This window comes from Musa acuminata, chromosome BXJ1-8, assembly GCF_036884655.1.
Source record: "Musa acuminata AAA Group cultivar baxijiao chromosome BXJ1-8, Cavendish_Baxijiao_AAA, whole genome shotgun sequence".
NCBI lineage: Eukaryota > Viridiplantae > Streptophyta > Magnoliopsida > Zingiberales > Musaceae > Musa > Musa acuminata.
In genome coordinates this window covers 19323530-19344585 of record NC_088334.1, presented here as the reverse complement: position 1 = coordinate 19344585, position 21056 = coordinate 19323530, and the positions used below count along the sequence as shown (strand labels likewise).

Sequence of the window (21056 nt, the reverse complement as noted above, 5' to 3'; positions counted from 1 at the left end):
TCACATGGTAGAAGAAGAAGGGGTATAAACGCATGGCTATTATCAATCCAAAATAATATGTCGGTCAGATTCACCCTAATCCTATCAAGCGTCCAATTAGTAAATAATAAAGATGATATTTCTATCTCGGATCTTACTATCATCTTTTAAACCGGAATTGTTACTACTAAACTAATATTGTTTTTGTTCTTAATCAAACTCGTCTTTAACCTATTATAAAAAAAGAAATGAATAATTTATCAGAAAAATATCAATGGTCCTCGTTTTTACACGAGGGATCCTTTTTTTTTTTTTTTTTTTTTGTCATTTGGATGAAAACAAAAGTTAAATAACATCGGCACGCATGTAGAATTCATCAGTCGAATCCTTTTTTATTGAATCGGTCATCGTTCAGTTCTTTTCTTTTGAACTAATTACGTCAGTTTATGTGCTCCTCCTCCCACCCCTCACGTGTTTCTTGTCCCACATTCTTTTTTTCCATTACTTTTGTCCTCACCTCGGTTTCCTCTTCTGTTCCTTTTGTCTGTTGGGCTGGCAGATATATATATATATATATATATAATCTTATCTTGTCAAAAATCCAAGCTGCAAATAAGATGGTCTTTTGGGTGGGTATGCACGATCTAGTTTTGATCTAATATTATAGAAGAGAACAAAACAAACTTCTCCTGAGATCCTTTTCCTAACTTTGCCCGGAAAAACATTCCTGGATTCTCCAGTCAATTAAACACCATAACTTACAGTCAATCGGAACATATAATTTATAATTGGGTTGTCCAATAAATCTAATCAAGATCTGATTGATATAAACACACCCAGAATGGTTTACTCGGGCATCAAGAGAACCTATACATGAGCTACTGCATCTCAAGCCTGGGCACCACCTTCCCAACTTTATAGTGTTAGACCATACAAAATCCTCTGTTCGGCCTCCGGTGACCAAAGCCACTGCTAGTAAAAGAATATGAAAGTATGACGAACATTAACATGAGCACCAAGAAGACCAGAGTCTCTAATAGCTTTTGATCCACTGCACCATCAGAAAACACTGAAACATCCAAACTCTCCCCGCATTACAAGCTGTGCCAACCCAAAAAAACTTCTCAGTAGCTTCCCATCGGAGGCATGCCAAATGGCGGCATTGGAGGCATTCCCATGCCAGCCATTGGAGCTGGAGCCGCGTAAGGTCCACCTGCATTCGGTCCTCCCATACCAGGCATTGATGGAGCTGGTAAAGCAAGAGGCAGCAACTGTGCATACATATTCTGCACAAAAGAAAAGTCTCGTTACTATGACAGAAAATCTACAAATTTTAATCCAGGACCAACAGGGAATGAACATTAAATACCTGCTGTGCAACCAAATCCTTCTCTTCCTTTTCTTTAGATTTCACTTCGTTTTGTGCCTCAATCTTATATTTTACAAGTTCGTCAACTTTACTAGTGTACTCTCGAATAAACTGCATATTTCCAATATGTTACCATGATAAAACAATTATCACGGTATTGTAAGTAGAAAGACGATTATACAATAAAACATTTATATAGATATTTATATTAACTAGAAAGACAATTGACAAATCACCTGCAAGAGATATGGGAAAGCAAAGTCAATCATATTGTTCATCCAAGCCAGCTCAAGGGCAACATCAGGACGGATCAATTCATAACAAATGAAAAGACATGAAGCAAAGCATTCCTTCTTTCCCTGCAACACATTTTCCAGAAACTCAGATGTCTTCTAGAGAATGAAGATAAATAGACTTACTTAGAAAAAGCTATACCTTCAGGACTAGCACAGAAAGATGACCTGGTTACATTTGTTTCCTTCTAAATTTGTAAACTAAAAGGTGCTTAAGGTGAAAAATCATGAAACATGCATTATAGAGGAAAACCAAAAACAATTCTGATCTTCATGATTTATAGTATTCAAAGTTTGCTTATTTCACCTTTTACAACTTTCGAGATATGCAGAGCACGGTAATTACTGTTCAGTTTATGATGAAGGTGCAAGATGAAAAGCAACTGAAAACAGATTTCCTTTTTTATTGTATTGTACAAGTATCTGTGTTTTGTTTAAACTGGTGATTGATTTAAAATCAACAATAAAAATGTAACTTCACTGGTAAAATATAAACCAGTAGTTATGTGCTTCTATGTGCTGCTTCAAAAAAGTTTGATGCTAGTTACCACACAGACTAAATTTCCAAAACAGTTTTATCAAATTTGACACAGAATAGCCTATGCTTTGAAGGATACTCATGCACTAGGCCACCCACAGCAGCTTCACGAATTGAGCATCCTATAGCACCATTTTGGGCTTACATGGAGCACAGTTTCAAATGTGAACCTTGATATTCATTCAATGCTATACAATGATTCACAACATAATGATTTAATATATCACTTCAAGATGCACTGTGGCAAAATTACACAACATCTGAAGTAGTAAAGATGGATCTAAGAGAAGAAATAATGCACCAATGTTCTAAATGTTAAAGCAGAAACCACTAGAATAAGATAGAACAATCAATTCAAACTCAAAATACCAAACATCAAATACCAACTTAACTACTGAAACATTTTGCATGAAGTAAGAAGTATATTAAAAAACAAAACAAACACCCAAGTTCCATTTCCACAATAACTAAATAGAATAAGATAATACTTCTAATTCTTGGGTATCTCTTAGAATACAAAAGTATCCTTAGAGATCATATACTTGAACATAAATCAAATGGATACAGAACACCTTATAAAGAGACTCATAGGAAATTAATATGACACATCAAGACCTTACCTGTTCGATAAAAAAAACGAGCAGTTCTTCGGAAAGTTCACGGTCACCAGACTGTGAACACGTCTCCATTGCATCTTTGTACAGGTTGTCCTTCTTGGACAGCACAATGGACTGCTTCCATCTTCCAGCTTTCTTATATATATATGCTGCAATCCTCCTCATCTCAAGAAGCTCATGCTTTTCAATCTAGTAAAACAAGACACTAATTACAAGAATATTCGTAAGCATAATAATTTAATAGAAAAGTAGCAATAACAACAACTTTACCCTCTGTGCAAGGCCTATCTGATCAAAGTTATCATGCAAGTCAACTGATTCACGTAATCTATCATAGTCTTCCTCCTCAACATAAATTTCATTTAGTGCTTCATTAACAGCAGCTACATTGTTACTTTGAACTGCAACCATATATGGCTTCACAAGATGCAAGTGACCAGCCTGAAGCAAGAAATTGTTGGATATTCAAAATATGTCAAGTTTTTTTGTAGTAAACTAATTACACTCTCAGCAAATACAAAACAACTTCATTCAGCTGTTCTCAAACATAATTAAATGAAATTAGGGGATTCAAGGACAAGATTGCACCTTCCGCATGATATCTACAACACGAGTGTGGTCCACACGAAGCGCAAGCACATGTAGAACATCATTAATGAGATCAGGATGTTCTTGCAGGTAGAAATGCACAGCCTTGTAATAGAGTTCAACATTTGCAACTTTGACAATAACATCTTTAAACTGCATATGATCCCATGCATCTGGAGAATGGTTCATGATAGTTGTTGCAGCATTGTCAAATTCATCATATTGTATATACAAATAGGTTAGTTCTTTCCAGTGTTGTTGCTCATCACAAACACGGATAAGCTTGGGAATGTTCAAACGAGTCGAGAAAAGTTTAATGTGCTCCATAAGTTTCTCCGGCCTATATCTAGCATATAAGACCCCCAACTCTGTAAAGATGCCCATGTGTGCACGTTCTAAACCAAGGCCACTTTCCATGAGAGAAATTAACTCGTTAAAGCAACCTTTGTTCTGATAATAGTCACTGACCTCTTCCAAGTCATCCACCTAGAAGAAAAAACATATATCTTATGCAGTTTAACCTATAGAATATAAAACCATCTAAGTGACCAGGTAAAAAACAATTAGTGTCAAAATTGTTCCATCAAATTTTTAAAAGCATTACCTGAATAATTACATTCAGACCACATATTTGTGCCAAGCGGAACTCCTCAGCATCTACACAAGCAAAACAGACTTCCTTCCATGTCTTTGAGCTATTTGCCTTGCGAGCTGCATCAACAGCACCCTGGAATTGCTTCAGCTTAACAAGTGTAATAGCCAATTTTGCCCAGTTTGAAATGAAAGCAAATATGATCTTAGCAGCTTCATAAAGGGCATCATCAAATAAGCGGTCGCCGACGTTTTGAAGATTAGCAACATTTGGCATGAGAATGAACTCCTCAATTTCACCGAGCCTATCAATCTTAGCATATGCAAAGATCAGTTCACCATCCACTTTTGGCTCTTTAACCTTTTGCCTCACCATCAACAAGTATTTCACCAAGTCATGGTAAACATTAGCATCTTCAGCAGCTCGAATAACATCGAGGAACTGGGTTTCATCATCTGCACGAATGAAGGACTCGATTGCATCACTCACTAACCCTTGCCGCAACTGAGCTTTTGCAACCTGGCTCCACACAGCATCTTCCTCAACACGGAAGGCAAATTCTACAGCCCGCTCTATGCTTTGGATGTTGTCCAGGAGAACATTGACAGCCTGCACATTTAAGTTGAATTTCTTGAAAATGGCGAATGCTTCCTCATACAGCTGTGCTTCAACTGCAACCTCCCCAACTGCTGGGCCATCAAAATTGTCTAATCTATTAATGTAATCCATTACTCTCGGTGGATCAGCTTTAATAGCTGTCAAAATCAGTAGGTTTTGCAGATTGAAATTCCCACTAAAGGCAGAATTTTGTAGCACAATCTTCTCTAGTAGTTCAATAAGTTCATGTGGAAGATCAGCTGTCATGAAGGCTTTAACAGCAGCAGAGACTTGCTCTGGGCTCTTGCTCTCAGGCAACGCAGTAGAAACAACTTGATCAATAAGTTGTCTTCTGTATTCATTTTCGGGGTGAAGAACTTTCTCCCACAGATCAGCATCCATCCTCTCAACGACATATCTGTCAACAAAGAAGATAAATGATCATCTAAATGGACTAGAGTAGTTAGAAAGGAAAAGCTTCTAACAAGGTTAAATTTAAACAAAATGCAAGAAATACCTTGCTTGCAGTTTGAACAGTGAGTTTTTGTTAGTGACATTTATAAGTTCATCATCACACTGGCCTCGTCTGTATGCAACAACTGCAAGAGTAGGGTCCCGCTTTTCACAATATTTACCAACAACACGTGAATCATAGTATGGGTTAGTAGTTAGAAAATGCTCTGGATTGTTATTGCTGTCTATGATTATCTTTCCCAGAGCATTATGAACATGCACATCTTGGCTCCCCTCACTGACAAGATGTTCCAAAAATTGTGTGAGCAGTCGTAGGCGATTCCTGTTTTACATAAGATGTTAGAGGTGGTATTTGTTGAAAAAAGGAAATTGTTTCTAAGAGCATAATAAGGTATAATGCTCTATACCTCTTCTCACATTCAGCCACAAGAGGCTCAACTGGCAGGAGAGAACGGACAGAAAGAATCAGACCTTTAATGAAATCTTCAGGACATTCATCATCTAGCAGCTGCCCAACAACCAAAGGGGCATTTCCTGGATTTACCTATAAATATAACAACCAAATTAGCGATGAATCGGATGCTGAATACAAAAGATGAATGGATTGCTGCAACAGAAAATTAGCATCCAGTTAGAAAAGAAAATCTTACTTTTTGAACATAGCCTTCAATATACCGAAGCATGTTGTTTGTATATAAATAGTGGGTCAAATCTGGAACAAAACCAAAACGGTCACAAACATTGATCAAGGGCCTTGCATCTGGAAGTTTGGCTTCCATCAGGAAATTCTTTGTTTTTTCAGGATCATAGAAGTTAGATTCCCGTGTTACACGTTCAACTTCCTTTAACTGTCCAGTTTTTGCTGCAGCCTCAATGTACTTGAAGTGTATATCAGGATCCTCACTGTTTTATTCCCATAAAAATAAAAAAGACAAAATATCAATATTCTTATCAAGGGTTTATACTCATCCTGAACATTTGTCTGAAAGTTTACCTGGAACTTAAATAAAATCCCAAGAAGAAGTAAAGACCTTCATAGGACTTAAATTGCTCAAACAGTTTTATGCATGCATCTACACCTAACTGCTCAGAATATTCTTTAGCAGTCTGCAAAAGACCTAGATGTTATAAACATAAGATAGGCAAACCAATGTATTTCTGGAATCAGAAAAAAAAAACACCTGCACAATTATCTGAAGGTTCCCTCTCAAATTGACCAGTAAAAGGTCTTTCATGCACTCCAATGCCCATTCCCTGGAAAGGGTCCCAAAGAACTCGACAAGTGCCTGCAGTGAGTTACTTCTTAATATCTGATTTTTTTCCGCTGTAGCCATCAGCAATTGTCATAATATCTAATCCATTACAAATAATAGCTAATCAGATAAAATGATGCAACCAAACATACCTGTGGCTCAATGGCATGAGTGTTCACAATAACACGTTTAATATCAGGTAACTCACTGTAATGCTGCAGCATATAGTATGATTGATTAATAATATACTACATAAAAAACTTAGTTGCAAATATTTTCCGAAGATTATTGCACCTGAAGGGCTCGGACATATAGGCCAGCCTTTTCACATAGTTGAGCAATCCGAGGTCGATCATAATGACTGAACATTCCATTAGCCAAAATAGCATCTGCAACATTTGGATACGTCACCAAATTAATCTCTAAAACCTGCAACAGAAAAGAAAATGTTAGACTGATGACCATGGATGAAAAAGAATGCAACTTTAACTTTGAAAATATCATACCTTAGTTTGAAGAAAAGCATGCTCTGGTAGATTTGGCTTCAAGACATCTAACAGGAATGCTGTTGCTTCCCGAATCATATTTCTCTACCAAAAGCATAACCAAGAAAAGTCAAACTCATTTACCAGCCAAAAAGAGATTTCATAAGAAAAAAATCAATCAACAAAACCTGACTAATAGGGTCATACTGCATTCCCGATAATTGAAAAAATAAAAAACTTTTCATCTCCATTCAATGTTCTATTTAGAGAAGAAATTATCCGAACCTGAAGAAAAAGATCAGTGATTGTATTGTAATCTACTGGACAGCCTCCATCCATTTGTGACATCATAAGAGCAAAATTAACTGCTCCCTGAAAGAAAATTTATTGAATGAAGATTTTGTGACAGAATGTTATAAAAAAGATGAATGAAACAGATGGATTTCCAAATAGTGATAAAAGGAGGCTAACAGTGTAAGCCATAGAGCAACTTTAAAACAAACGACAAATCAAACAAATCAGTAACATATTAATATTATATTGCAACATCAAAACTATATATGAAATTTAGGTGTATTCACCCATCATGAAAAACAAGCTCTTACCTGAGGATCTGACCTCAAAATGGTCTGCAGAAGGAAAAGATAATCCGGTGTGTAGCCAACCTGCAATCAAGGAAAGATTTACCATAGGGGGCTCCAGAATTTTGAGGTGAAAATCTTGCTAAAGGAAATAGTCATTGTTGCAGGTGAATCAATATGTAAGAATGTGCAAGAGTGAGATTCAGTCCTCATACCAATAAAGATGTCCCAAGAAAAAAAAGATGGTTGTCTAATTGGGTATCTTGGAGAGCAATTTGGGAAATTACCTGCTTTGAGTATATAAGAATCTTGTCAAACTCCCTTCGTTCTGCAAAAGCAGCAACAACTTTCGGAGTAGCCCTTGCTTTTATATAGATCTTAAGTGCAAGATCATTGTCCACAGTCTAAAGCAATAACAGTTCTAGATGATCAACACAACAGTTTTAATCTCTGATATAATAATGACTAGTAAAGTGTATTTTGTGATATTGGCTAATAAAGTACATCAACATTATTAAGTATGTCTATGATGCCTCTGTAGTACATCACTTACCTTGACAAGATCCCCAAGCTCTTCACTGCACTCAAGCTTGTCTTCAGCCAACCAATTTTCCAGTAGATTCTTCTTGTTCTGGTTCACAACAAGGCGAGATAATTCTAAAGACTCAAAAGCATTAAGCTTGCCTTTTGTTAACAATGTTCCAAAGTACTGCAACAGTGGAGGTGTTTGCCCAGCTTGGACTGGAACACTCTGAAGACAATAGAGAAGAAAAAGTGAACAATGAGTTGTCCCGAACAAGAGGGCACATGAGAAGTGCAAGGAAAATTGAAAATATAACTTCTTTCGCAACGAAGTGACAGAAGTAACTCAAGTTAAGAAATCGCTTCACATGTAAACCATGTATTTCTACACAAACAGAGCAGCATAGAAGCTCTAATTATGATGCAGAAAAAATATACACCAATGAAAGTGTCATTACCTGAAACTTTGCAACGGTCTCTGGAGTTCGAAGAATACCTTGTGGTGATTCCGCAGCAAGTTCTGCAGCCTCCTTGTATTTTGTCTGGGAAAATAGTTCTTGGAACCTCTGCACAACCTGGATACATAGAAGAAGTAATTGATAAGTAGATCTTGTAACCAGTTTTCAAATGAGGTGAAAATGATCCAGCAAATAAATAACAAAAAAGGCAATGCTCATCCTAATTATCTCAGGCAACAGATCAATCTAAAACATAACAGTATGCCACAATACCTATTTATGACAAACATAAGAACTAAGGACACAAACTGTTCCTACATAGAAGCAATTAAGAGAATTTTATAAGCTTTACAGATCGGAATGTTAGGCAAATAAGAAGTAATATGTACAAAAAATTTATATCACAAAGATGTGAATGTTGAGATCGATGTATATAGTTACTAAAAAATATAGAAAATATACAAAAAGAAATGTTTTCATTCGTCAACAATTAGGCATAGATCCAATACAAAATACAATGCAGAAGTGTGTAAGCAAGATTTGTTATTTTGCCTGAAAGGATAAACTTGCACACATACTGTTTCATTTCGTATTTACCGGTCCAAGCAGGAACCAAGACACACTGCATGAACCAAGACACAGACTGCCTAGTCGTTATATACCAGCCATATTTACCAGTCTGGGCATGAATTGGACCACAAACCATCCCTCCCTCGTTCTCTCACATGATTTCTCTTCCACTCGCACTCAGCTACCTCATGCGCTAGTCAGCTGCATGACCTACTGCCGCTAGCCTATTGTCCATCACTATCTGCCTACCCAGTACCTCTCTCAATACCCAGCACGATTGGTTCGTTGTTTCAATGATTTTAGTGAGGGAAATTCTGTAACAGATTTATTTTTTTTATAAGTACCAAAACAATGCACATCCCAAGACATGATTTCATTAAGTGCAAGGATAGATCATTATAGTTCAGGTATCCAGTTGAAAAATATTGCAAACCAACAGTGAAATTTTAACAGAAAATGAAGTATTTAAGTACTTCAGGCCATGAAATGGAACTTCTAAAGTTAGCTTAAGCTGACATTAATATCTTTAAGGAAAAAAGACTCCCACCAATGTCCATACTTTACGGTTAAAATTGCACATAAGCAACAAGGTGTGTCAAACTAAGCGGTAGGAAAAATTAGATAAAAATTTTGTGAATTCTGATATATGCTCAATGTTACCAGAAAGAAACTCTGAGACAATTAAAATTTAGAATCTTCATTAAACAAGATAATGTAGAACTTGATTTTGATCCATTAAAAACAAAAAGTAATTCAAGTTTCCATTAATGAAATGCACAAAGTCAGTTATTTTAATGTAGAACTTGTTCATACTTTGCACAACATGTAGAGGGCTTGCAGTAGGCTTGACAGCACTAGGTTGGTTGGCTTTAGTGGCCATTTCAAGCTTATAAACGTAAGTTGTGTGCAGTCATCACGCAGAGGCAAAACTGCTCAGAAACAAGCCAATCTAGATAGTCATTTTGGAGGTTTTCTAGCTCTGTAGAGTGTGCAAAGTGTCAGCCAGTATAGCACCCAGAAGCTACTTGGGTGGCAAATGGTTGGATGAGTTTTTGGGGTATTGTCTAAGGCCGGTTCGCTACCTTGTTCCACTACAGTGTCATATGGGCACTTGTAGGGACTTTTGGCCATCGCGGAGCACCTTGGACTCTTTGTTACACGACTGTTCAAAGTTTGCGAAGTTCATGTTTATAATTTGCATTACCTATCAAGTGTTGCATGAAATGGCTGCTTGTGGATCCAGAGTGAAACATTTTCTCTAACCCATCTTCTCTTTTGTAGATCCTTAAGGGATCATAAGATATTTTGGAAAGGCTGACCCTTTGCCGACGAACACACAAGGGTACCGCATGACTTAGGCAAAACCAACTAAGTCCGTGACAAAGCGTCTCATGGATTCACCAGGTGACGCACTTCAGTGAAGCGACACTTGGGCACTCGCCTGAACCCAAGCGCCAAGTGCCTCGGGCAAGTGCCCAATTGAAACAATGCAATCGCACCATACTATTAAGTCTGGTTCGATTGAATAGTAGCTAGTTGCTTCGATTAAACCAATTAAGTTACATAATGTTACTATACTTGCAAAACCCACCGTCGCTCCCCCGCACGACCTCGAGCCATAAACCCTAATGCAATTGTTGCCTCCACCGCCGACGCTTCCTCTGCCACTACCTCCACCACTAACGTACAAGACCGACACTTCCTTTACCGTCGACGGACGCATCTAAAGGTCTAGCTTTTGCACGCAGTTCCCTTCGTCGCTTTTACTTCCGTGTGCAATTCCTTCCACCATCGAGGGAGAGGACTGTAGCTTCCTCTGCCACCGACGGACACATGTCACAGCTTCCGCCACCACCAATGTCACCATCCAAAGCTTTCTCCTTTGTTGTTGCTACCATTCATAACTTCCTTTGTCGCCGCTGTCATCCGAAGCTTTCTCTGCTACTATTGTTGTTCGAAGCTTCCTCTACCACTGCTACTATCGTCTGCAGCTTCTTTCACAACCGCCGTCATCCGAAAGTTCCTCCATCACCGTCGCCCTCTCCTTCCCCGCTTTCCACCGTTGGTGACTATTTTCTCCTCTCTAACTACTATTAATAGTAGATTAAATATTGTTAACAGTAGATTGTAAACTACTGTTATCATATAATAGTCCCTATTTAGATTTTCGCACTACTAATCTCTATTTATTTAGAATTGTTATTAGGGTTTCAAGATTAATAACAAGTGTACAAAGCAATTCAAAAGATTCATCAAAAAATTCAAGAAAGGATCCTGCTAGAAAATACAATTATCTAAAGGATCCTAAAGATCATAATGTAGTTACTTGCATCTTTTGTGATAAAATTACTAGAGAAGGTATTTTTCATGCGAAGCAACATCAAGTAGAGAACTTCAAGAATGCATCAGCATGCAAGAAGTGTCCACCTGATATAAAAGAAGAGTTGTTGGCTTATATAACTGAAAAAAATGATGCAAAAGAATAAATCTTATAGGATTTTACTCGAGGTTAATGTTGAACATATTAAACATGATGAAGAAGACGATTATTCAGAAAGTGTCAATCCAAGTGAAAAAAAGAGTATATGACAAAAAATAAAAAGAAGTCATGATTGTTAAGAAGGATAAAAAGAGACTGATAGACTTATATATATATATATATATATATATATCAAGGATCACAGAAGAAACAAGGGCAAGCAAGAGCAAAATTAAGAAAAACAAATATAAGTAATGCTTGTGATAACGAAATGAGGAGAAAAACAATTTAGTACATTGCTTGCTTCTTTTATCAGGTTGGCCTTCCCCTTAGTTCTTATCGTTTAAACAGTTTTAAAGTGATAATTGAAACTATTAGAAGATATGATGAGGGTTTAAAACCTCCAAGCTATTATGAGTTGTGAGTTCCATTACTAAAAAAAAAGTTGGATTATACAAATGACTTATTAAGACCACAAAGAATCATAGATAAAGCATAGTTGCTTTATTATGTCAAATGTTTGGACCGACAAGAGAAATATAACTATAATTAATTTTATAGTCAATTATTCTTTAGGAACCATGTTTGTAAAGTCAATAGATGCTTTATCTATTATGAAATATGAAGAAAAGATATATGAGTTGCTTGACAAGTTTATGAAAGAAATTGATAAACAAAATATCGTCCAACTCTAAGTTATACCCGACAATGAAAGCAACTATGTATTAGCTGATAAGATTTATATTTTGAATTTTTTAATCTTTTAATTACTCTATCTCCAATTTGAATGGAAGAACTATGTGACTCCTAAGTCTTATCAATTTTGTTATCATTTGTCTTAGGTAAATTACTTGAAACAAAAAGACCACTTATATTAGACTTTGTGTGGCATATAGCATTGATTTAATGTTAGAGGATATTAAAAAGATTCCTAACATCAATAATACTTTAGAAAGGACAATCTTTATCGTTGGATTTCTATATAATTATACAAGGGCTTTGAATATGATGAGAGAATTCACAATCAAAAGGAATTAGTAGGGATATGGTGCCACCCGATTTACTACGTCTTGACATTACAAAGCGTGCTACGTCGAAAACACAACCTAAGAAACATGTTTACCTCGGAGATATAAGTGATAAGCAAATGAGCTAAAAAAACAAAAGACAAAAGGGCCAGTGATATCATCTTAATGTCGTCCTTTTGAAATCTTATAGTTTATATATTAAAGGTAATGGACCCTCTTGTTCGAGTCCTTCAATTAGTAGATTATAAAAAGAAACCTACAATAAGATATATTTATGAGCCTATGGATGGAGCAAAGGAGACGATTCAAAAATCTTCTGATGGAAATGAAAAAAAGTATAAAAGAATATTTGTAATCATTGACAAAAGATAGAATTGTCAATTTCATCGTCCATTACATGCAGTAAGATGTTCAAATCAAAATTCTTTTATAAGAACATCTCCATTAAATTTAATGCAGAAGTTGTAAATGGGTTATATAAGTGCATTGCAAGATTGGTTCCAAGCCTTAGGTGCAAGATAAGATCATACGTGAATTATCTTTATATAAGAATGTTGATAGACTTTTTAGAATTACAATGGCAATTCAATCTAGGACAACTACATCCCTAGGTATTTATAAATTTATATAATTAATTTCTTATTGGTATTAATAAAATAAATTTTGTAACTGAATGGTGGAGTCTATTTGGAAATTTCACCCCAAACATACAATAATTAACTATCAAAATTCTTAGTTTGACTTGTAATGCTACGGGTTGTAAGTAAAACCGAAATGTCTTTAAGCTTGCAAGGATCACAGAATATTTTTGTTTCAATTAATCTATTCTTTTTTAAATAGATGTATTAATATATTTCAAAATTATATAACAGGACAAATTCACACAAAGAGAAGAAATCGATAAGAGAATCAATAATTACATAATCTAGTTTATATAAAGTATAATCAAGCATTGAAGAATCGTCATGATTTGCAAAATAACATTGATCCAATCTTATAACAAGACATTGATGATTCAAATGAGTAGTTGATGAGAAAAATGAGTAAAAACTTACAAGATATTGAAGATGAGCTTATATTTGAAAATGACAGCTTAACATGGGCAGATGTGGTAAGAGTCTCAAGTGTTGGATAATTACAAACATAAACAAGGGAAATGACAAAGATAAAAATGAGTGCAAAAGCCTCAAGTTCATCTTCTACCATTATCGAAGAGAAGAAAACCTATTTTGATGAAGATGAACAAGAGAAAGAGAAAGATGATGATATGTTTGATAATGACGATGTTGATTATGATGATGATTGAATTTGATATAAAATTTTATTGTTTTAACTTGTTGAGTATTTTGACATTTTTGTTATTAGAAGATAGATAATATGACTTGGAACTTTAAATTTTTTAATTTAATATTATATTTTTTATTTATATAATCATATTTATCATTTATATTATATATTTTTTATCTTTAAATATTTCAAAACGTCTCGCTTCGCTCGGGTGAGTGTCTAAGCATGCGCCTAGTGCCTTGGACATTTTAGGACCTTGACGCCTAACGCTTTTTAAATCACTGATCTAAATTTGACTTAAAAGGCAAAAAAAGAAGCTATGATAAAGATGAATTAAGAGTCCTTTTGTTTCTATATGATTAGTACTTAGTAGATTTAACATCCTTTTTTTTAATTTTCTTAGTTTTTCATGTAATGAAAAATCATTGAAGATTACAATGAAATTAGTGATTTAAAAAGTGCTAGGCGCCAAAAGGCACCAAGGTCCAAAAACGCCCGAGGCTCTAGGCGCTCGCTCGAGCGAAGTGAGGTGCTAAAATATAAAAATATATAATATAATTAATAAATATAATTATTTAAAATTTTAAATAAAAATATGCTATTAAATTAAGAAAATCTAATAAATACAAATACTGTTACTAGTATACAGTTAACAGTATACTATTCAAGGTCTGCCATACCGAATCGTACCGCCCGGTACGGGCGGTACGTACCGGTCCGACAGGCCAACGATACGTGGACCACCCGGTACCGGTCCGCACTGTAGCAGTGTAGCAGTGCACTGTTGCAGTGCACTATTGCAGTGCACTGTTGCAGTGCTATAGTGCTCGGTGCACCTGGGTGTACTGCTCGGTACACCGTACCGTACCGGTACCGAGCCCAGGTCGAAATACCGGTACGGTACGGTATTACGAACCTTGATACTATTAACAATATACTATCGAAAGAGAAGAGAAGAGTGTAAGGGAAAACCGAGGGTGCTGGCTGAGAAAAGTAGGAGCGGTAGTGGCAAGCGACGACAATGGCAACGGTAGCGGTAGCAGCGAGCAGTGGGAGCGACGACAGTGGCAGCGGTAGCGGTAGCAGCAACGATAACGGAAGCGGCAAGCGACGACAATGGCAGCGGGAGCGGGAGCGGCGAGCGGAAAGACAGTGGCAACGGTAGCAGCGACAGCGGGAGCGGGAGCGGCGAGCAGTGATAGTGGCAGCAACAGTGGCAACGATAGTGACAGCGAGCAGCGGGAGCGGCAGCGTGAACGACGAGCAGGGTTAGGGTTGGGGAAGTCATGCTGATATCGATGCTTTAGTTGGTTCGAACCAACTAAAGCACCAGAGACCAAACCAGACCTAAAACGCTAGTTCGATCGCCTGGTTTAACCCAAGCGCTCGCCCGAAGCGCCCAGCGGCTGGGCTTGGGCGAGCGCCCAGGCGGCGCCTCTTTGAAGCGCCGCCATCTAGAAATGAAGCGAGGCGCTCGGGCCTCGCCTCACCTTGCCCAAGCGCCTATTGAAATCACTGAGTGAAATTAATAGCGTAAAGAAAACAATCAATTTCATTGTTGTGCCAATTTATAGTTAGCAAGATAGGCATATTTCCCCAAGGCAAACCAAAATAAAGTAAGTCATAGTTATTGTTTCATTTTCTTCTAGTTATGTGCATTTCTTAATATACCTCATAATCATAATGCATTATATTATTGGTATAATTAACATCAATTATTCAATAAAAGATCCATATAGTGATTAGGTAAAATGCCACCTAATTGAGTTTGTACAAATCAACAAATTGCATTAATATGTCTTTTGTTCATCTAAAATCATTTTTATTGAACACAACAAGACTCAATTGGTTAAAAAGCTATAAAGAAAGATGAATATCAAAGTAGACATGCATAGATGCAAATAAACTTGTTTTAGTATTGCATTAGCACAACTTATAAGGCGTTTAAATATCTACAACACTCATAAAGCAGCAAATATCATAAACAAGTTCCTTTTCCATAAAAGAGAGATACAGTCAGCACCTTAAGATTGGTGGTCTCGGCAGTACAATGTATGTATTGAGCATTTCATGCAATGATGTGCATGAACAACAAAGATCATAGTAAATGTTTTGAAGGAACTAAAAGGTATCAAAAAATTATTTTTTACCAAATTCTCAGCTCCTGGAAGGTTCCCTCGTTTTGCAAGGTTAACAGCAAGCTCCAGATTGTTTAACTGTGAAAGTCATGACGAGTGATTGTTAATCATAAATCTTATGCAACAACATAAGTGTGAAAAATCAAAAAGAAAGGTGTTTGTGCAATAACATACTTGGCCACTAACGAAAGGCACAAGAGTTGCCTCATTGACAGTAGCCAGCAGAACTTGGCCCTTTCTATTTATTGCATAAAAGCCACCAACATTTGGAGCCTCTGTTGTGAGAAATATGGGATCTGGACTGATTCTGTTTCTGTAAACTGCTGTTGCTGTTTCCAGATCATACACAAATAATAGACCAAGCTTTGTGATAACATATATCAAACTGTACTTTTGGGAGATCTGCCAAAATTTTTGAATGGTAATTGAATGCTTAAGTCAAACATGCCTTTGAGATTTTACTGAAAAAACTTCAAAGTTCACCTGCATGGCCACAGGGAAGTCATCTGCAAAATCTGGTGGGAAGAATAAATCTGCTTGTTTCTTGGTAAAACCCGGCTTTCCTGATAAAAGATTTTTCCATTTAGAACAGGATTGGACTCAAAAAAGGAAAAGATGCCAAAATATAATTATATTCTTAAGCAGAGCTAATTTCCAGATTTTAATGTGTTCTGTCTTTCCAAATATTTGGACTAAAATTATTTTTTCATTTTGTCCAATTCCTAACTGCTCTAAACAATCATCCCAATGCTGGAAATATTTTGTTTTCTCATGAATATAATGCCAGCCATTACTACTCTTACTCTTCCATGGAAAATGATCCTTCTCTAGAAAACTTATGCAGATAACCAAAGTGGAAATACAGTACCTGGTTGGGCTCCTAGTTCAATGACATGCAACTTTGAGGTCGTTTGACCAGCGTTCATTGTCTTTGAGGCAAAACAAATAAGAACAGAGGGGTTCTCATTCCCAGCCACCTGGGAAGGAGATTATCAGCATTAAGAATGAGGATAATTTACATGAAGAGTACTTGCAATAATTAGTGCACACAAACAAAGGACAAGCAAAGTAATAGTTCATTGTCTTTGAGGCAAAACAAATAAGAACAGAGGGGTTCTCATTCCCAGCCACCTGGGAAGGAGATGATCAGCACTAAGAATGAGGATAATTTACATGAAGAGTACCTGCAAGAATTAGTGCACACAAACAAAGGACAAGCAAAGTAATATAACCTTAAATGATGCGAAGGATGAGGCATGTGCTTCAAGTGCTTGACTACGCTGCTGATCCACAGAAAAGAGCTGCATATTTCCTTTTACCAGTTGTGGCCTCTACAAACAAAAGTAGACCACGTAAGAAACAAACATAATATTGCATCCAACTTAGTTAAAAGAGAAATTATATCATCAGTAAATAACTGGAAAAAGAACATCAAGTAGATGAAGAACATAAGAAAAATAAAAATGAGGCAGAGAAGGCCATCAATATAGCGAGGGAAAAAGATCAATATCAGAGAACAATGCTCAATGGCAATAAAGAAGAAACAGCTTGTTTAAAAAGTTGCTAGAAAAAACAGAAAATGTCAAGATTGCCTAACATCAGAAGGTATTTGACATAGTTGATGAGTTACTTATATACCACCCTCAAAGCCACATGTCACCAAAATTAAAGAAACAGAACAAAGAGAAGATGATATCAGGACAGAATTTTCTAAAGATAATCTAGTCTTTGTACTGTTTCCAAGGCTGCACATATATCCGCTCCCATTGAGTTATCTACAAAATGATTCCAATATTCATGGGTATGTTGATAACCTAAATTTAGAAATCTGATTCCCTATTCAGAAAAATTTACGATATAATTCCTTTTTGCACACCCATCATAAAGCATCTACCAAGTCCTCATTCAGGAATCAGGGATACCTTAAACCATGAAAGATCATGATTCTCACATATCTTCTTGTTCTTATTGGAAGAGGATAGGATGGTTTTGTTTTCAAAATGAATAACAAAAAAAATGTGGCATTTGGTAAAAGAGTTACGATCTAAAAATACATAGGGCAGAGAAGCAGGCTTTTCTGAAACAGAACTGATGTGTTACGATCTAAAATGTTCTTGATTAGGATAGGTAATTTGCAGGAAGGCAGACAAGCAGGCATCCTACGCATCCCGGATTGCATAAGGGCAATCTTCTGAAGACTTGGTACCAACAAACTCCCTTCTTCTTTTGGCAAAGTGAAATTAGGATCTTTAACATATGAAAGCTTTTCTTTCTCATACTTAGCTTACCACATATTTGCCCTTTCCATACCCAAATTGTTGTGAGCTATAAGTATTGGTAAAAGAGCTGTCTATGTTTCTAATTTTCTGCCTGTCAAACATCACCTTCATTTACAGTTTAAAAATAATTATAAAGCGATCACAACCAAAACAACTTTTTCATTTTCAAAAGTTTCAAAAAAGATGAACAAAAACTGTGTTTAATACAAAAAACATGGTGCCAAACAAGCCCTTCATTATTTATAATAACTGTCAATTGCTTTTACAAATATGCCCTTCAAGTTTAACCCTTGGAAATTTAGGATTCAACATTTTCTCAATGTACAGGTACCTGCTTGCATATACCATAGCCAAATTGGCATAAATGTGCTTCTGCATATTAAAATGGTGGAGATGTAAAGCATTAAACGTTGACATATATAGTCTAAAAAAACTCTGTATGTATGCAAACACCACTTCTCCATTGAGAATCTATTTGGTCCTTTACTCACCAAGATGGCTCAATACAAATGCCTCTTAACAGTCACATGTTTCATAACATTTAGTCAGGTCTCAATCTCTTTTGATCTTGAACATTAACTTTATAGTTTCTCCTCTAAAGCAATTGCTTGTAACTATCTTGTTTATAGATTAAACTGTGATTCATATCATTATTCTCAAAACAGGCCGTCTTGTTTAATGGAGTACCATCCTCGCCTATCATTTTCTTCATTGAATTGTACTACAAAGCAAGGTTCACTGTACCATCCAATATGGTACGATATGGACAGTATGTACAGGTTCACTCAAAAACCAACATGCATACTAGCCTGTATCAGGCAACACACATCAGACGGGGGTGTACCGCTTGGGCCCCCTGTATTGGGCAAAAAGATCGAAACTCACCATCACCAACTGATATGGGTTGGTAATGTCAGATTCCCATCGTATCGGGCAAATTCAGTCAAATCATGCTCATTTTGGCATACAATTAACAATACACGAAGCTGCTTAAGATTTACCAATGAGGAACAAGGTAGAAAAGAGTAGGTATACTCGTATGTGAAGATAATATATACCTGCATCACTCAGAAGCAACAAAATGCATATTCAAAATGCACTTAAACAAGCAATACATCCATTGAAATTATTTGGATTGCCTTCTTTAAACATTCTTTTCCGCTTAAGTAATAGCACAATTGTTTCTCAAAGCTTCAACCCCATGCTATCCCACATTTCATCCCTTTAAAATCTAGAACCATGAGGAATCCAACTCCCCATCTTTATTAGTCTGCATCAAATTTGTTCAACAAAACTCATATCAGCTTTATCTTTGTCCAGATTTTGCCCTTGAATAAACTGTTTTTACAATACATAGTACAGCCAGCCATTACTGAGCTAACAATTAGGTAACCCAAGCCTATTGTTGCACTGGGCCAATTGGCATCTTCAAACCTGCATGGCACTATGCTGGGACCTTGTGCACCTGTCTTTGCTAATGATATCTCAATCGTGGGATTTGAAAAGAAACTATCCAAGCTAGTAAAGTAGATTCTTAGCCCCACAGCATCAAAGTGTGTGCTTCATTGCTCCTTGAGAGCAAGGAATACACCACATCCTACTCTCGAAAAAAGAACAGATTTTTTAAAGCAGAGTCTTTCTGCTTCTGTTTATGCATAAAATTTGAATCATGCACCTTAAGGCTGAGCAGAGTCAAGAAAACTGGAATACCAAACCAAACAAGTTCGTTTAGTTTGTTAGGCTCAGTTTAGTTCAGGTCGATTTCAGATTCAGTGAGCCAAAAACACAATAGTATTTAGTTTGGCCTGATCTTGGTTCAGTTGGGCGAAAAGCCAGTTCAAACAAAACTCGATAGTACATTTAGATCCAGCCCACACATATTATAGCTTTAGCAGTTTATCTCAATGATTCAGGGCTCACAAAATGTATTAGGGTTGCCCTAAACTACACAAAATCTGTCCCAAGCATTAACTTCATCTTTTCCCTCACCACCACCTTACCCCTCCCTCAATTGAAAAGCTTCTTTTCCTCCCACCCCATCCCTTCATCTTTTATTATTATCTTTTTTCTTCCATATCTCGATCATAAGTGACAGAATTTCCCTGCTTCAAAAGACTTCCACACAAAGCACAATGCCTTATGCCTGTTTGCTATAATAAAGTTCAGCAAGATAGCATAACAGTGAGTCATACTCTATCAGAAAACCCAAACATTCTCGTCATGAACTTCAGATTCATATAATTCCAGGGCAATAGCTTTTGGATACACCTTCAATTTCTATTTAGACACTTACAGCAAGATGACGACACTATCTCAGTCAATAATACATTCTTTGGAAACAAAATCCACAGCATTTCCAACATTTCCGTAAAAAAGTCAAAAATAATTTGTAGCATGTTCCATGAGTTGATTGCACCTTCTATTGTTTCAGTTTTATGCCTCACTGTTAGGACTCTAGCTAGGAGAGTCCTAATTGAGAGGGACATTCTGTTAGGACTCTAGCTAAGAGAGTCCTAATTGAGAGGGACACTCTGTTAGGACTCTAACTAGGAGAGTCCTAATTGAGAGAGACATTCTGTTAGGAGGTTTTTTCTTAGAGAAGAATTAAGAGTTGTAAGGGAATAGGAGTCTTGAGTATGAGTCATATTAGGAGTTGGTTAGAAGTAAGAGTCTTAAGTAGGAGTCCTATTAGGAGTTAGGGCTTAGAAGCCCTATATAGCCATGTATTCCTTTTCTTTTGATAAGCAATAGATAAATCTTTTCTGCAGCCTTTGAGCAGCAACTTAGAGGGAGGAACCCCTATAGAGTTCCAAGGAGGCCGATCCCCTAAAGAGATCAACCCCAAGTTTAGAATCTGCAAGGGTTCTAACACCTGGTATCAGAGCAGCGTTCTTGGCATCTCGCTGCCCTTCCACTACCATCCATCAAC

At 36.6% G+C, this 21056-nt stretch overlaps 1 protein-coding gene across 1 annotated transcript in view; it reads right to left on the bottom strand.

The window, feature by feature from the left end:
• Positions 1-737: 737 nt before the first annotated feature.
• The window catches only part of LOC135587662 (clathrin heavy chain 1-like), a 33347-nt gene continuing 13028 nt past the window's right edge, over positions 738-21056 (bottom strand). Inside the window, exons 6-30 of the mRNA XM_065079300.1 lie at positions 17081-17179; positions 16717-16825; positions 16332-16411; positions 16023-16250; positions 15861-15926; positions 8347-8463; positions 7920-8117; positions 7654-7770; positions 7391-7450; positions 7071-7157; positions 6807-6890; positions 6595-6729; positions 6453-6515; positions 6229-6333; positions 6042-6154; positions 5698-5950; positions 5455-5591; positions 5091-5369; positions 3989-4991; positions 3385-3870; positions 3067-3237; positions 2800-2985; positions 1585-1707; positions 1349-1459; positions 738-1265 (exon numbers count right to left, since the gene is read on the bottom strand). Of these exons, the coding sequence (XP_064935372.1) occupies positions 1104-1265; positions 1349-1459; positions 1585-1707; positions 2800-2985; positions 3067-3237; positions 3385-3870; positions 3989-4991; positions 5091-5369; positions 5455-5591; positions 5698-5950; positions 6042-6154; positions 6229-6333; positions 6453-6515; positions 6595-6729; positions 6807-6890; positions 7071-7157; positions 7391-7450; positions 7654-7770; positions 7920-8117; positions 8347-8463; positions 15861-15926; positions 16023-16250; positions 16332-16411; positions 16717-16825; positions 17081-17179 (4572 nt within the window). The 3' untranslated portion in view covers positions 738-1103. The remainder of the gene's footprint in view (positions 1266-1348; positions 1460-1584; positions 1708-2799; positions 2986-3066; positions 3238-3384; positions 3871-3988; positions 4992-5090; positions 5370-5454; positions 5592-5697; positions 5951-6041; positions 6155-6228; positions 6334-6452; positions 6516-6594; positions 6730-6806; positions 6891-7070; positions 7158-7390; positions 7451-7653; positions 7771-7919; positions 8118-8346; positions 8464-15860; positions 15927-16022; positions 16251-16331; positions 16412-16716; positions 16826-17080; positions 17180-21056) is intronic.